Genomic DNA, 16,331 nt, shown 5'->3' on the forward strand with positions numbered 1-16,331 from the left:
GTAGAAATGTTTTTCCAAATATTCCTCCAGTTCAATTCTGGATGGTTACGTTCTACCCTTGGAAGTTCCGTTTGTTCCAAGTAAAAACGATGAATTTCACCACTGGTGGAGTTTTCAACGATTTGACGTGGAAGCACAGGAATTTTCTGATGCAAGATTTTGAGACAAGGGAAGTCGGCGGAAATCGGGATGTTTTGGTTTAAAAGGAAGCGATAAAAAGGAAGGAAATCCATTTCCTTCAGATGGCGATTTATAAGAAGCGCGTTGCTTTTGAAGGAGGGCAGCTGTAGCTTTAGTCCACCTTGCGTTTTGTCTCGGACTAACTGGTGCATTGGAATACGTCCTGGTGTTCCGCAAAATAGAAACGTCCCCATTGCCGATGTTATTCGTGCGGAGTGCATGTTTTGTGGTGGGATAATTGACGATAGATACCATACCCTCGCCGTGATGAAGGTATTCAGTAGTATCACTTTCTGTTGAAGATTGAGAGTACGCGTGCTGTGCATCCACATCATTTGTATCACTTTAATAACTAAAGGATCCCAGTTTCGCTTCACCATCTCCCGCACCGAGTTAGCGAAAATAACACCGAGTACCTTTATCGTCTCGGCGGTTAGCAGTCCCGGCACCGACATCGCATTTCCATTAATGAAACCGACATCCATACCAACTGTTTTTTGACGATTCAATTTTGCTCCAGATACCGTTTCGAAGCAGTTGAACAGTTGAAAACAACATTCGATCGTTTCTATTGTTGTGACCAACACGGTGATATCGTCTGCATATCCCACACATATATCTTCTCCACAGACGCGTTCCAGTCGTTCTACGAGGGGGTTGAGGTAGATAACGAAGAGAAGCATCGACATCGGGTCTCCTTGTCGCACAGATCGTTCGATTTGGAATGGTTGTGATAGACGTCCATTCACGAGAAGTCGGGACGTAGACGTGGTTTGCACTCGAGAGAGCCAACTAGCGAAAATCGGATTGATTCCCATAGAGAGTAGGGTGCGACACAGAAACGAATGAGAGACACGATCGAAAGCATGATCGAGATCGAACGAAATCAGTTTTGCTATTTGCTTTCTCGTGATCAACTGCGCTAACCGATCTTTTAGCGAAAGAGTTGCCTGGAAGATGGTTTTGCAACCGTTAGAGCATTTTTGTGCGCCACTCAAAACCCGATGATTTCGGAGAACGAGCTCTAATCGTGTTTTCATCACACGACTCAATATTTTATAGTCCACATTTAGTAGGCTGATCGAGCGATAGCCTCTCACTGTTTCATCGCTACCTCTCTTTTTCACTAAAACTATTACCCCTTCGGTAAATTTCGGTGGTAGATCACCAGTTAATGCTTCGTTTATTACGAAGAACAGCTCTCGGTATATCACATCGAACGCTCTCTGGTAAAATTCGATGGGTAGACCATCAAACCCTGAGGCCTTTCGTTTCGGGGATGTGCGGATGACATTTTTGATTTCCTCGACTGTGATCTCGGTAGTTAGAGCAGCATTGTGTTCGTCTCCTGGAGGCAGGCGCGTAGCCAGAGAAAATTTTCGGGGGGGGTTTTAGAACATGGTGATAAATCAACACATGTACAATTTGTATCACAATGTTTCCCATGGGTTATAATTTTTTGTTTCGGGGGGGGTTTGAACCCCTAAAACCCCCCCCTGTGTACGCGCCTGCCTGGAGGTATCGTTCTTTCGCATACGAATTCCTCTCCCTCAACCTGCCCCGCGGCTTCCGCTGTATAAAGGTCCTGGAAGTATTGAAGCACGTGCTGTTCGATCTCTCGGGGGTCATGCATGTTATCGCCTTGCTCACTCTGCAGCTCGGTGATGATTGTTTTCTCACGCCGTCTTTCTCCCAGCTGGAAGATAGATAAACAATCTCCGCCTACGAAAGTCTAGTTGATACGACTAAAATTTCGTGCATGTTCTCTTTGCATTGATAGCATTTGTGCTTTGAGATGGTTGATAGTAGCTAACATAAAAGGATTATGGGAGTACACATCATACGCGGCGCGTAGTTGAATGTAGAGTCGTTGGTAGTCGGCGTTGAAAATGCGTAAGGCTTCGTTAGTTTCCCAACGAAAAAATTTAAGAATATTTTTCTTCGCGCATTTTGTCCACCATTCCATCCAGCTAGGAAAAATTGTTCGTTGACGTGTCCAACACTGCCATCGACACCGAAATTCCTCTAGGTTATCGACGGTTAGCAGATGCGGCCGTAGCGACCAGTACCCTCTTCCTGGTTCGTGACCTAGGTGGGGTAGGCAAATGCGCGCAGTCAGCGCTTTATGGTCGGTAAAAGAGCAAACGTGCGTTGCGGCGCTTCGCAAGTGCTCGCATAACCCCCTGCTTACATAGATACGATCGAGTCTAGATGCCGAATTGTGTGTAATGTATGTGGGTGCAGGTGTTGACGGATTAATTTTTAACCACAGATCATGCAGCTGTAACTGCTGAACAGTAGTCTGGAGTGCCGGACTCGAATTGGCTCCCGTTGAGTCGCTAGGACGTATGACACAATTAAAGTCACCAGCGAGGATGACATGCTGGGTGTTGTGACGCAAGTAGTAGGCCAATGTTTCGTTGAAGAAACGTTCTCTTTCGACTCGAACCGATGATCCTGAAGGCGCATAAATGTCACAGAGGGTTGTATCCTGCACCATTACTGTAATTAGACGACCATCCAGACTCTTCTCTACGTGAGAGAACTGTATGTGGTGTCTAAGCGCGATTGCCGTTCCCCTTCTTGCATGATCCACGTTACAAATGATGTTGAAACCAGGAAGCGAGAGCTGCTCACTCTCTACTTTTTGGAGAAATACGATATCAAACTGCCTCATTCGGACAAATGTCCGAAGTGACTCTAGCTTCGTGGCGTTCGTGATATTGTTTATATTTATAGTACCGAGGTTGTAACTGAAGTATTCAGCCATTACAACGGTAGATCACCTTCTTCTCGCTTGTCATTCTCGTGCTCCACCCGAGGTTTTTGCCCCGTTGGGCGATGACGAAGTTGCCTTCTCGAGTTAGACGAACCAACCGACGAGTCTGTCTCGTTTCCGTCAGACTTGCTAAGCGTGTTTTTGCGAGCCACTGTGCTGGTGGCTGATAGGTTATGATCGGGTTCGATGATTCCGGCTGACGCTTCACCGTCGGGGTGATGAGTTTCAGACGGGCCGAGCGGTAGCGCAGGGAAGTTTTGTTAGGTCTTAGCCGGTGGAGGCAAAATCTGCTTCTGTTGACGTGGGAGAATTTGTTTCGGCGGCGGCATGCTTGCCGACTTAGCCGAGTTTGAGGCTGCCTGTCTCACACTGGCGGCCGGAGGGCTCGTGTTCGTGATAGCGTGGGGAGAATTCGTCTGCTTGGCGGCGTCGGCGTACGACTTCTGGACAAGCAGTTTTTTGTTTTGCACACAAGTAGCTCCGATATGTATGTGTACACGGCAGTGCCTGCACGTTTAAAGTTGTCCAAAATACGAGACTTGTGTCACTTCGCCATCGATCGTGACCCACGAATCAATGTTTCGTTTCACCAACATTTTCACGATGCGAATACCGGTCGAGATGCCAGGAAAATCGCAGTCGGCTCCGGTTTTCTGCTCTCGTATGTCGATGACCTCTCCATATCTCTCAAGGAATTCGCAAATTTTTAGATCCGAAACGTCCTCCGACAAATCGAAGAGCCGCACTTCAACTGCTCCCTCCTCTAGAGTTATTCGCAACGGGTACTTTTTACCGTCTACTGCAATCTCATGTTTGTTATCGTGTTCCTCGCAAATTCGTTGTGCGATGGCTAAGTCAGTAACCTTCACAAACGAAACACCGAGAGCTCTGCTGTTCTGTATCCGAAGTACTTCACCTTTCACCAGGATGGTCGCACAAAAGCCGTGCACGCGCGTGATGTCCGGTTTCTTCGGAAAATTAGAGAAATCAATTCTAAAAGTGTTTTCCCGACGCACCATCGTGGATTCGTTTGGACGCGCAGCGACACTAAACGGCTCGACGATGAGCATAAGAAAAATTTAAACAGTTTACGCTGTATAGCTCGCCTCGTTTGTAACTTCCGCGTTGACAAAGACGTCTGTTCAGCTCGGAAGATGAGCACTCACTGGGCTTTTTTTGTTCTTTGAGACTTATAAAATTAAATGATTAAAAATTCATTCAAAATACTGGTAGTATCTAGCTACCATTGATATGGTGATGATATTGTGATATCCACAAATGCTTATCATGTGCTAAAACGTAGCAAGACGTAATGACATCTGTTAGAAAACAGTGGAAGGAAAGCTGTATGCTTCCCTCTAAGAAAAAAAAACGTCCTTCGTTGGTCCAATATGTTGAATCGTTGGTCCGATGAATGTCCAATAAATCTTCCAACGGGAGGCCGATTCGGAACCTTCGTTTGCCGATTTTGAAACAGACCATTGAACCGAGCGCCATTTCTTTCGTTCAACAAACCTGATATACAGAGGTCAATTGTTGAGCCCTTTTCAATATGAGGATTTGAAGCCCCGTTAGACTATTTTTACTGGAGATTTTTGGAAAATTCTAATCTCCTTTTTATAAACAGTTCATATACTTTTATTTCGCGTAGAATAACAACACATTTTCTTTTTATATACTTTATAAGCTCTGGTCTTTTTAAACTCGATTACAACCCAGTAAAGATAGGGTCAGAGTTTTTTGGCACGAAAACGTCAGTAAAACCTTAAGATTAAAACCTCTATAATCGAAACAACAAAATGCGCGATGCTCTTTAGCATGCTATCGGGGTGACACCGGCCAGATAATGATTTGTTTTGAGATCTCTTCGCTCTTTTGCGTTAGTTGAAAGCTTTCAGATTGACGCGGAACGGTTTGAATCCAAGGTGAGAATTAATGGGGTACAATGAAATTGTATAAGAGTTCATATATTCTGAAAGACTAGCGGCATGCAATAACAATATTAGCCACGAGGTAAAAAGACATGTTTCGGCTGCTAATAACAATTTCTTCGGACTCCGTAGCCAGCTAAAATAATGAAACTGGCAAACACGTAAAAAAAACTTGCCCTATACAAGTCGTTGTGGCCCTGTACGTTCATGAGGCATGGTCGGTAAAGAAAGCAAATTTTTGAGTTCTCGGTGTGTTTGAAAGAAAAATTCTGCCCTCAATACTTAGTGTTGAGGTTGAGAATGGAGAATGGCGCAGACTCATGAATCACACGTTGTACCAGGTACTCAAACATGCTGAAATCGGATGGCTAATAAAACAAGTTAGATTTCATGTACCAAGATTACCAGGAGAAATAATGACCTGCTGAGAGCTTTAAAGAGGTTGACATAAAATCGACGAGTATGCGCATGCGGAGCAACGTTGCCAGGTATACCGATTTCTCGGTATTAATACAGATATTTGACCTCTATACCGCAATACTATGAACTATATATGAACTTCCAAAATACCGATAATTCACGGATCGTGCAGAAAAATACCGATTTTCATTTTTAGCTTGGTTAGACATGAGAAAAGGTTGCTGTGGGAACTATTTTTACTGATACTTATGTTACGGGATCTGATACCGATAGGGTACAGATAGATTTTTGGGCCGAATACAGACTTTTGGAAAAATGACCTGGCGACGCTGATGCGGAGGGACGGCTGAATGATAGCCCAAAATCGAGTTTCGAATCAACAAATCGTCATGTACTGAAGACGAGATGTGCACCATTGAATTAAAGTAAGTAATCCATATATCAAACCTCAACAAAACGTCGTAAACATCACTAAACTGTTCACCACATAAAGCATATCATGCCATACTACTTTAATAATAAAATTTCGTTGTGCATTGAACAGCTGAGTATACAAAATCCGTTCAGTGAAATATACTTGGCAAAATCCTAAGGACACCTCCAATGAAAGGAAAATCGGATTGGTGTTTGAAATTGGATTCACTTACACAGCCGAAATTTTACTAGAATCCAACTCAAAGCAATCTAAAGAGCATAGCAACCAACCTAAGTTTAAAATCACACTGGTAAAACTTCATTACAATACAGGAGAAATAATACTTACTGGACCAAGCCCTCAGCCGGGGAAGAAAATCATTCCAGAACGCACATGATGTTGCCATTGGACCTCTTCCATACTTTTCCCCTCGTAAGTCATCTTCTCCTTCGGCATTGAAGATAAAGTATATTGGATTCTCTTTTGTGTACAGTGGCCAGTGTTCCCCTTCAAGAGCGGGGTTTCTGAAAAAAAAAGATTTTATTATCCATCGTTTAAGATATCAAACACGGTAGCTTACCCAGATCGTGCAAACTCACTCACTGAAAGTACCATTCGTCTACTGAGATCTCGTTCTCGTTGCCGATACTGCAGTGATGCGTTCATAGGTTGACCGAAGATGTATTCCACTTCGTCACCATGTAGAACCCCCATCCACTCTCCCCACAGCGAAGTACTAGTACGCTAAGCAATAAATCGAAGAAATTTAACTTCCGAGAACAAACAAAAAATTGAACATCTTACGTGAGTAAAGTAATAATAATGTACTGAAGCACCACGCTCAGTTAGGCCGAGAGCAAAGTCGTTGGTAGGACAGATGAAGAAGTGATCGCCAACAGCACGTCCCACCTGCTGTTGATTCTGATACCCATCATTGCCGCTTTCCCAGCCGGTATACTGTATCGAACATAACAATACATCTTCAATGTCAAACGCATAATGCCACTTTGGTTCTTACCTGAAATATGATTGCTTCACGCTCCGGTTCAGATGCTTTGTTAAATATTGTATTCATAATTTCCAAGAATTTATCTCTCGGTAACGAAGTTGCTGCATCCTTTTCGAAGTAATCGATGAAATCATACAGAAGAAAGTACGTACCTATGAAAAATAATGGAGAAGTTTTATGCCTTATATCTGGATGAAGTAACATAAATTTCTCATATTAGATCATACTAGAATTTGATGATGCATTATCAATAAGTCTATTTTCTATCTATGACTTTCAAACTATTACACCTATATGAAAAAATGTGTGTTTATCAGTGATAAATCACAAATATAGAGATTCCTTTAGCACATATGTATGAAATACAATTGTTGGAAGGTAAACATACCATGATAAGGTAATCGGACTCCGATAGTCAATTTTGAAATTGATGTTTTGTCTTCTACTGAATAACTTAATAACTAATAACTTATTTAGGATATTACTATCTTTTTTAGTAACGATGACAGGAAGACTGGGCAGCAAAATTAGACCAGGACCTGCAGAGAAACAACTTTCCGGTAATAGATTAGTGATGGGTAATACGGCTCATTTCAATGAGCGAACGCTTTTTCGTAAGAGCCGGTAAAATTCCTTTTGTAAAATCATTTATACATTATTTACATATGCGGACAACTATTTTTCGTGTGAGAATTTCTGTTCTATTTCAAATAAATAAAAATTCATACGTATTCAAATTAGAATGAATACATAAACAAACCACTTAGAACTGTCGAACGATGTTCATCCAGCTCATTTTGTGAGGATATTGATGATCTACCAGTGAAATAAACAGCCACCATATAGAAATGAATCAACAAGTGTATCTCAAAACTGTTAAGACCGAGCTTCTCTAATGAAGTCATATGGAGTCAAATGAATCAGTATTCCATCCAGAGGCCAGTTTCGATACCAGTAGCATTTTGACATTTAAAGCAGTGGCACGTGATAAACTTTCTAAAGCAGCACACAAACAAACCCATACCCTGTAAAAAAAAGTAATCTTATGCGCAAATGTTAACACTCCCTCTCTCGCACTCATTTTATTTCCATTAAAAGTCCAGGCTCTTACTTTCAGTCGTAGTAAAACATGATCACCCACGCATTTTGCAACCGCCACTACCTCCCTGTATCAATTTTTACATCAGCCCAGCAATTGCTATCAATAGCTCTCATCAGTGGCCTGCTTAGCTAAGAACAACTGCCAAAGGAAGTAGTACGAAAAACAACAAACAACCATCCGTAACCATCATAGGCAGGCTCGGCAGACGACTTTGGTCAACACACTACTGTCGATACCAACCACCCCTTCTTTCGTTGTGTATTGTTCATCCCATAAATAATTTACTCCTAACTGACATAGAAGAGCCATATGATTATACCACTACTTGTCTGTTGCGTTGGTCTACGTTAGAATGTTGCATCCCTTGACAAGCAGGGTTGAATCTCTAGATGTTGATTCACTATTTGCATATACTACTACACCCGCAATTGTGAATTTGTCAAAATTTGAGTATGAGAAATAATATATTCACTTCGAGTAACAGTTCAACTAATGAAGTGACTGCTGGAACGATTATCCAATGTGAGTTTGGAAATTTAATAGTTGAAACTGATATAATTTAACATTGCTCACTTCTCTCTTTCGGAGCCAGCAAGCGTGAAATCTTAGACTCGTCAGCTCATAACAGTTTATGTTGAACTGTTATGTACTGGCGATTCTAAGACGAAACGTGAAGATCATGAAATTGGTTATGTGTCCTAGCACAAACAATTATAAGTGTATTGCGAGTAACAATAACTTTACGACTGCCTAGCGGTTTATATTAAACTGAAGGTGTCAAAACAGTTCAATATAAACTGTTATGCACTGACGAGTCTGAGGCGAAACAGAAAGATAACAAATCAAAACTCGACTTATAAATATTTGAAAAAGCATTCGACTCAGTTCATTGAATTGTGCAATGTTTCCTCAGATATGATTCAAATGAATGCTTGAAGTCTTCATTTTATCGGGGACCGATTTTCGTTTCCGAAAACACAGAGTGATAAGGGTTAAACACTTCCAACCGTCATTAAAAGTGACGAAAAACAAATTCTAATGCTAAAAAATAGCGCAACTGAGCTCAACACTATTTAGAATTGTAGCCGACCTAAGCCATTTCGCTTCCTTACTCCTTTTTCAATCCCGTTTGCTACAACATTCAGGTACATCTCTCTGTTTCCTTCCTTATTCTTCATCGCCCAAGGAAAGCTGTCGTTAACCAACATGCGGACCACCCACCGGATCTTAGTGGCCCGGGGGTGTTCCCCGCGGACCCGCATCAAAAGAAGGATGCGGCCAAGATCGAAACTTTCAAACGTCACCTGGGTAGTTCCTCATTATCCCATGCACCAATAATGGCCAGACACCAGCTGGAGGCTGGAACTCTCAGAGTTACTATGAAGCACTGTAACAAATTACTAAATTATCCTAGTTTCAAATAGCTATAATAAATGCCTTAACATCATAGAACTAAAGTAGTGTGCCCAAATAAACATATCTTAATAAAAATAATGATATATATTCTTCATTTGTGATACATTTTTACATTCATGAATTAGACGGATTCAAAAACAAAAACCAATTGTGGGGCTATATTACCATAATTTTAATGCATCCGACCCGCATTATGAGACCTTCCATTTGAATCAATTTTTGTAAGTCAATTTAGGTAGATATCAAACAATGAAACCGAAAAGAAGGTTCAATTTTGATGATTTTTTACACTGTCTGCGAGGCTTCAGGAAGCAGATATCGCAAGCTAATGTGACTAATGGGAAATTGGTTGATCATTATTCATACAGACTTGCTAATCGAACTCGATGTTATATAAACTTCTTCAAATTTAGCACTGTCGTTTCTTAAATCAAAATTTTCTTTCCAACCGTACTCCACAACAACTTCAACAATAGTGTGAGGTAATACGACCTTTTATTCTAATCTAAATTTACGAAAATCGATTCACCCATCTCCGAGAAAATTAAGTGCAAATTTATATCAAATATGCGTACATACAATTCACTATTTCAACTGAGCGAACGAACTGATATCAAATTTGGACCTCTTCGGGCGATAGAGATTTTCTCTGCAGCGATAGAGCCAGTCAAGGATGGCTTTTATCGTATCAAAGAACGCTCACTGGCAACTCTTCACACGATTGAATCAGTGCCATCAAAGAGATACGGATATCATCGCAACAACAAAACCCCGGCATGGCTCATTCAACATAGAATCGACATCAGTGCGAGAGCGAATTTCTCTCGATGATATTTCTGAGAATCAAAGGTTAGCACGATGCTGGGAGGAGCCTCTCTGAAGCAACAAAAGCACAGTGGTTTAAAAGCACATTTTCACGCTCTTAATTGATAACTCATAGGATCGTGGTTTTTGAGGTACAGTATCTTCAGCAAAGTTACTCAGAATGATAAAGGCCATTGTTTGGCAAATTTTATTTATGTGATTTATCTCCCTAAAAGTGAGATAAAAATTTTTATCTAAACTCAGGGCCAACATAGGGGCTAAGTTATTTCGACAAAGTTGGGCAGAAAGTTATTTCAAACAAGTTTGCTGAAAGTACTATTCCCGTAACTTGAGTGTAATTCATGATATGATGTATTTTCTGAAAAGGGTGTCCAAAAACCAGTTTTAGTAAGAAAACATATATATTTTTAATTTATATGAGTTTTTCATGTTCTACAAAGTTTTTCATCTTTAAAAACTACACAACTCTCTCAAACACACTATGCTGCTATCATTTCAGTTTAATGAAATAAAGCAATTGTTCATGTTTTTTTAAATAAAATTCTGACTTATCTATTATCAAAAGGCGCAGGAAGGTGCAGATGAGACTACTTACATATTAGGATATTTGAAAAGAACATATCTCACTTGCAGACGATCGCAGACGAGTAACTCAACCACGGTATGAAAGCTCTTTTGAAGTAGTTTAATATGTAAGTAGTTTCATCTGCACCATTATATCATGAATTACACTCATGTTATGGGACTAGTACCTTCAGCAAACTTGTTTGAAATAACTTTCTGCACAACTTTGTCGAAGTAACTTAGCCCTTATGTTGGCCCTGAGCTAAAATAAAATTTGTATCTCACTTTTAGGGGGATTAATTACATAACAAAATTTTTATCTCACTTTTAGGGGGATTAAATACGTCTATCATTCTGAGCAACTTTGCTTAAGATACTGTACCTCGAAAACCACATTTTTAATTAGTTATCAATTAGGAGCGTGAAATTGCGCTTTTGAACCACTGTGAAACAGTCGCTTATTCTCGTTTCGCGATCCGATTCTATACAGGCGGTTGATAATTGCGATAGAATCATTTTAATATTGCCGCTTATTTTAACTATGTGCATATAACCTTTGTATAAGTTGTGTCTATGAAAATGTCTGTGAATGCTCCATACAAGGGTTTTGAAATATTGCAACCTAGTATGAGAATCATCAAGCTGAATCATCGATTCGATTTTCTGCGATAATTGTCAACTTGCGATTCTCTCTTGGGGAATTTCACACAGCAACGATCATTATCAGACTGAGACTGTAATTTTTTTTAAAGATGGGGTGAAATACTCAGAGTATGAAATGGAGCGAACAAATGTAGCGAAATTCTCTCACGGTTCATGCATTGAGAGACTCGAGTTCTTGTAGCATCTTCTACCGGATTGAAAATGTTGTATACAATATAGATTGCAATATAGCAGCTTCTGTCAAATTTTCGGCAATCACCAACACTGGAGCCAGTATAGCCTGCCACTCTCAATTGGCTCTCATGCTCCGATGAAATCACAGCGTATGTTGGCAACTCAAACTTCTAGGTTTAAAACCAGTCGCGTAGCTGCATGACATTTTTATGACTATTCAAATCGCCTAAAAGTATGCAATTTCCTCTTTGCTTCATGAAATCTATTTTTAGATTTGCACAGTAAAGCATAACAGTAACAATAGTTAATAACAGTTGAAAAGTTGTGTAAAATTTATAACAAATATAATATTGGTATTTACATATTGACAGATACTGCAAAAAAACTAAAAACTTTGACATAAAACTTCGTATGACTCAAAAAATAAACATCCGATCTCAAAACCATTCAATAGCGTTCTGGGTGACGGGGAGACCTTTCATTTGCGACTAGTTTGATCAAAATCGATCCAGCCATCTCTGAGATCTCGACCTCGTTGTTGACAACACACATACAGACACACACATACACACACGGACATTTTCTCTGTTCGTCGAGCTGAATCGATTGGTATATGACATTCGGCCCTCCGGAAAATTTTTCTAAAGTTTGAGCGAATTCTATACCTATTTTTTATATATATAAAAAAAGGTAAAACGCAAAATTTCAATTCTTAATAAATTTCTTTATTATCGCCTTCAAAGTACTCTCCTCCTGCTGCAAGACATGCATGCCAACGCTTGATCAAATTTTCCATACAAGTTTTATAGGCCGCCGAAGGTATGGCCTTTAGTTCACGCAGCGAATTCTCTTTTATGGTCTCTATGGTCTCAAAACGCTTTCCCCGCAATGGCAATTTGAGTCTGGGGAAGAGGAAAAAGTCACACGGGGCTATATCTGGAGAGTACGGTGCTTGGTTAATGATATTTGTTGAGTTTTTGGCCAAAAACTGCGACACAACCAACGCTGTGTGAGCCGGCGTTTTGAATGAAATTCAGCTTTTTTTGGCACCAGCCGAGAAGCGACGCGTTTCAAACCCAAAACATCAGTTTAAATGTGTTCGGCTGATCCATAAGAGATACCCAACAACAATCTCTCTAATCGGTAGAGAACGATTTTGCAACACGATTTGCTTCGCCGATTCAATGCCTTCTTCAGTAACAGATGTTGTTGGGCGGCCAGGGATCTCATCATCATCCAAGCTTGTACGACCACCTTTGAAGCGTTTATACCACTTGTATGCCTGTGTTTTTTTCCTAGACACGATTCTCCAAAGGGCTTTTCTAACATTTTCAACGTTTCGGAACGCTTAAATCCATTTGCAACACCAAATTTGAAGCACGCACGTTGTTCTAAATTTTCCTCCATTATAAAAATCGCCACACGCAAATTTTTCAACTTTTTTGTATAGACGCCAAACAAAAACTAATCGTACGATATGCGTCAAAATTTGACAGAATGTGTATAAAAGTGTTGCCAACGTTGAGAGAATAAAAGTTTACCGATTGGACAAGCGCGGGAAAATTCCGGTTCTTTTTTGTTCATAAGGTAGATGCTTTGGCGAAGAAAAACTAATGAATTTAAATAAACGCATTAAAAAAAATCCTACAGTTACACCAATGAATCAGAAATTTATTTTAAAACCATATTTAAGAATCATCTTCTCTTCAAATGCTAATATAATATAATACGGCATATATCGACTCATCTCAACATTTCACCCCTGGCGGCGATATTGAAAATATAGCCAAACTGGCTTTCTCACCCACACAATAACCACGTACATATACCTTTGTTTGCAATATTAGTAACGTTACAACATCAGCTATCAGATAACGAGCATTTGTGGGCTCTCCTTTATTCTCGAGCCTCTTCAAAAACGCTAGACAAACAGTGTGCGAAATACGAACGAAGTGTAGAATATTTACTACCATTAGCTGCTAGACAAAAATATATCCTCAAATCACTACCCATCGCGACCACTTCATACGGAAAATTGCTAGAAGCACAGGCAGTTTTTTGCTCGTTTATTTCAACTTTGAGTGCTTCTGAACAAAGTACCTAACAAAAGGTTGAATCTTTTAAGGAAAAATGATTGTTTTTCGATCTAAAATGCCACCCTCAAACACATCGTATCATACAGCAAATAAGATTTCACCAACCTAACAAGCCCTCTCGGCATGAGAAAGCGCTTCAAGTGGACGGAAAACGCGATAGCGCTGTTGGATGTGGGTCCAGGCATAAAAGAAAACGTGGAAATGAAAGCCGCACAAGGGAAAACGAACATTTGTTAGTGACATCAACGTAGAACATACTGGCTGAGTTCAAGGTCGTCGGCTGCGATGAGCCTGGGCATGGAGTTGTTATGTGAAATCATGCGGCTAGTGATAGATTAGCAGTGATTTTTGTTTATTTCAGAATTGCTCGTTCAGTTATATATTTTTGTTGAAAAGTTACTCAAAATTTTTGACGATTTTTTCTATTGGAATAACCAACATACTTCTAGGCTAGCTTATTTTGTTCATACTTGACCTCAATGAAATCCAAACAATCACAAAATTCTGGTTCGGGGCTCGGTTATTGGGTTGTTTGTCAAGTTATACATAACATATGTTATTCTTTTTTTATTCTGTTTTTTAGAGATGATTGGGTATACAATATTTTAAACGTGAACGACTAGAATTGAAAATTTTCACTCGTATTTTATGACCCGAATCTGACCAAAATTAAAATTCGGATGTTAGGTACAAATACCGACCATCTCTACTGTAGATCATAAACTTAATCTTTTTCAACTTTTTTTTTACTTTAACCTATGAGCTTGGCTCGGTTTGGTTAATGGGAGATATGGGACATATTTAATTTGGATAAGATTCATAGGATGTCAAAGCGTAGCAGAAAAAAACTCTTCAGTTGTAAAGCTGCTGATGCGTGATGGCGGAAAGCTATCGTGAAATGTCCTTCTTAGAAAATCATCGTTTGAGTGATGTTTGTATAGTGTATGCGAGAGATCTAAAAAACGAAAAATCATAAGAAGCGGTATCATCGGCTAAAATTATCATATGCTTTTAGTGCATACCACTTAACTCAGCGAGTACTCTTTAGAAATCAGGAAAGTAGGTAATAATGTAAAACATACACTTTTGGCAGCAATTATGCAAAATTCTGAACATTTGTGGAAGTGTTTGACAAAATTTAAGTTCGATTTTGTAAATTTAAACATAGTAACTGCTACCATCAATTCGTATTAAACTGATTTTTAGGGCGCGACTGTAAACATTACTGTTTGAAATCAAATTGATTTTCATCGTTTATGATGTGTATTCATTGGCTTCTATCACCCTAGCACACTCAGTAGTAATGTGAAAGATAACCATTCTGTTCAATATTCAAAATTATTACTACAGATCATTGAACTTTTCAATATATAAAGCATTTTTATAAAGGAAACGGAGAGTTTGGAGCAAATAAAAAGCAACCAAGTAAAAAGCACAAACATTTTCCCTACAATTCCAGTAAGCGGTCTAGTAAAGCACATTTCACATTGTTGTAAATTGGTTTAAAAATTTTAGTAACTTAGTTTGGAAATATGAAAGATGACGGAGACGAACTACGGGGATAACAGAAAAAAAGTTGCCAAAATATTGGGGGACATTGACATTCTAATAATGGGGGGGGGGAGGTCAAACACTACTTTGCCTCCCCATAGTTGCCGCGCCTGATTTTAAAGATCAGATATGTAAATAGGGCCGCAACCGTAAAGTAAATTTTCGGTTAAGCTTCACATATGATTAAAAATATATATATATATATATATATATATATATATATATATATATATATATATATATATATATATATATATATATATATATATATATATATATATATATATATATATATATATATATATATTTATATATATACATATATACCTAATTACAACAAAATTAGGGAAACTTGCTGGAAAAGAAGGTAGTTTTTTTTGTATGGACAAAGGAATTTTCCACTGAAAAAGTCGCCAATGATTGCTAGATATACCCGCATAGCGTTTTGGCTACCTGGGCAGCCAGGGCCACCAGACGGCTACCAAAATTGATTCAGTGGCGGTTGTCAAATCCAATTTGACAAAACAAAGTCGCTGTATCTAAGTTAGCCGAGCGTTTTCATTTTCTCACGTTCGCTGGAAATGTCAAAGATTTCAATGTGGAAAAATCCTGGTGGATACGGTTGTATCGTTTGAGTTGTAAATCTGACAGCGGTGAGGCAGTCGGTCACCAGAATGTCTGCCAGTCATATTTTTTCTGCTGGCAGCGTTTAGTCAGCCATCTGGCAGCCATGCGTATGCGAGTACAATTGATGTTTTCCGCGCAACGAGTTGCATAAGTGCTTGGCCATCGAAGGAAAGAATACTAGATCGTTGAAAAATTTGTTTGGCGCGCAACGAAATGTTTAGTGTGGAGATTTCACATGTATACTTGATCCACGTGATTCTTCATTTCAAACCACGTGCTTAATTGGGTATCAAAATTATTGCTTACTAAATGACTGGCGGAATGCCAGAATGTGTGTAATGGAGTCAGATGAACAATATTGGTCATAGTGAATCAATGAAAAGTTTGTGCTGTAGAAGCGCTAAGGTCAAACTAAGAGATTTTTCTTGCATTTTGCTTTCGAATGATTACCCGGGTAGGTGTAAATAGCAAACAAAGGGCAAAATAATAACAAATTTTACCATCATATCTTGGCTTGATGTTTCTGTGTTGTCAGAGCGATACTTGATATTTTCGTGATATTTCATCAAGGGATCAAGA

General features: G+C 39.4%; 1 protein-coding gene across 1 annotated transcript in view; it reads right to left on the reverse strand.

The window, feature by feature from the left end:
- LOC131425147 (acetylcholinesterase) overlaps nt 1-16,331 on the reverse strand; it is a 57,283-nt gene that overhangs the window by 8,782 nt on the left and 32,170 nt on the right. Inside the window, exons 7-10 of the mRNA XM_058586771.1 lie at nt 6,744-6,886; nt 6,530-6,682; nt 6,306-6,469; nt 6,074-6,249 (exon numbers count right to left, since the gene is read on the reverse strand). Of these exons, the coding sequence (XP_058442754.1) occupies nt 6,074-6,249; nt 6,306-6,469; nt 6,530-6,682; nt 6,744-6,886 (636 nt within the window). The remainder of the gene's footprint in view (nt 1-6,073; nt 6,250-6,305; nt 6,470-6,529; nt 6,683-6,743; nt 6,887-16,331) is intronic.

The sequence above is a fragment of the Malaya genurostris genome, chromosome 1 (genome assembly GCF_030247185.1).
Source record: "Malaya genurostris strain Urasoe2022 chromosome 1, Malgen_1.1, whole genome shotgun sequence".
NCBI classification, from domain to species: Eukaryota; Metazoa; Arthropoda; class Insecta; order Diptera; family Culicidae; genus Malaya; species Malaya genurostris.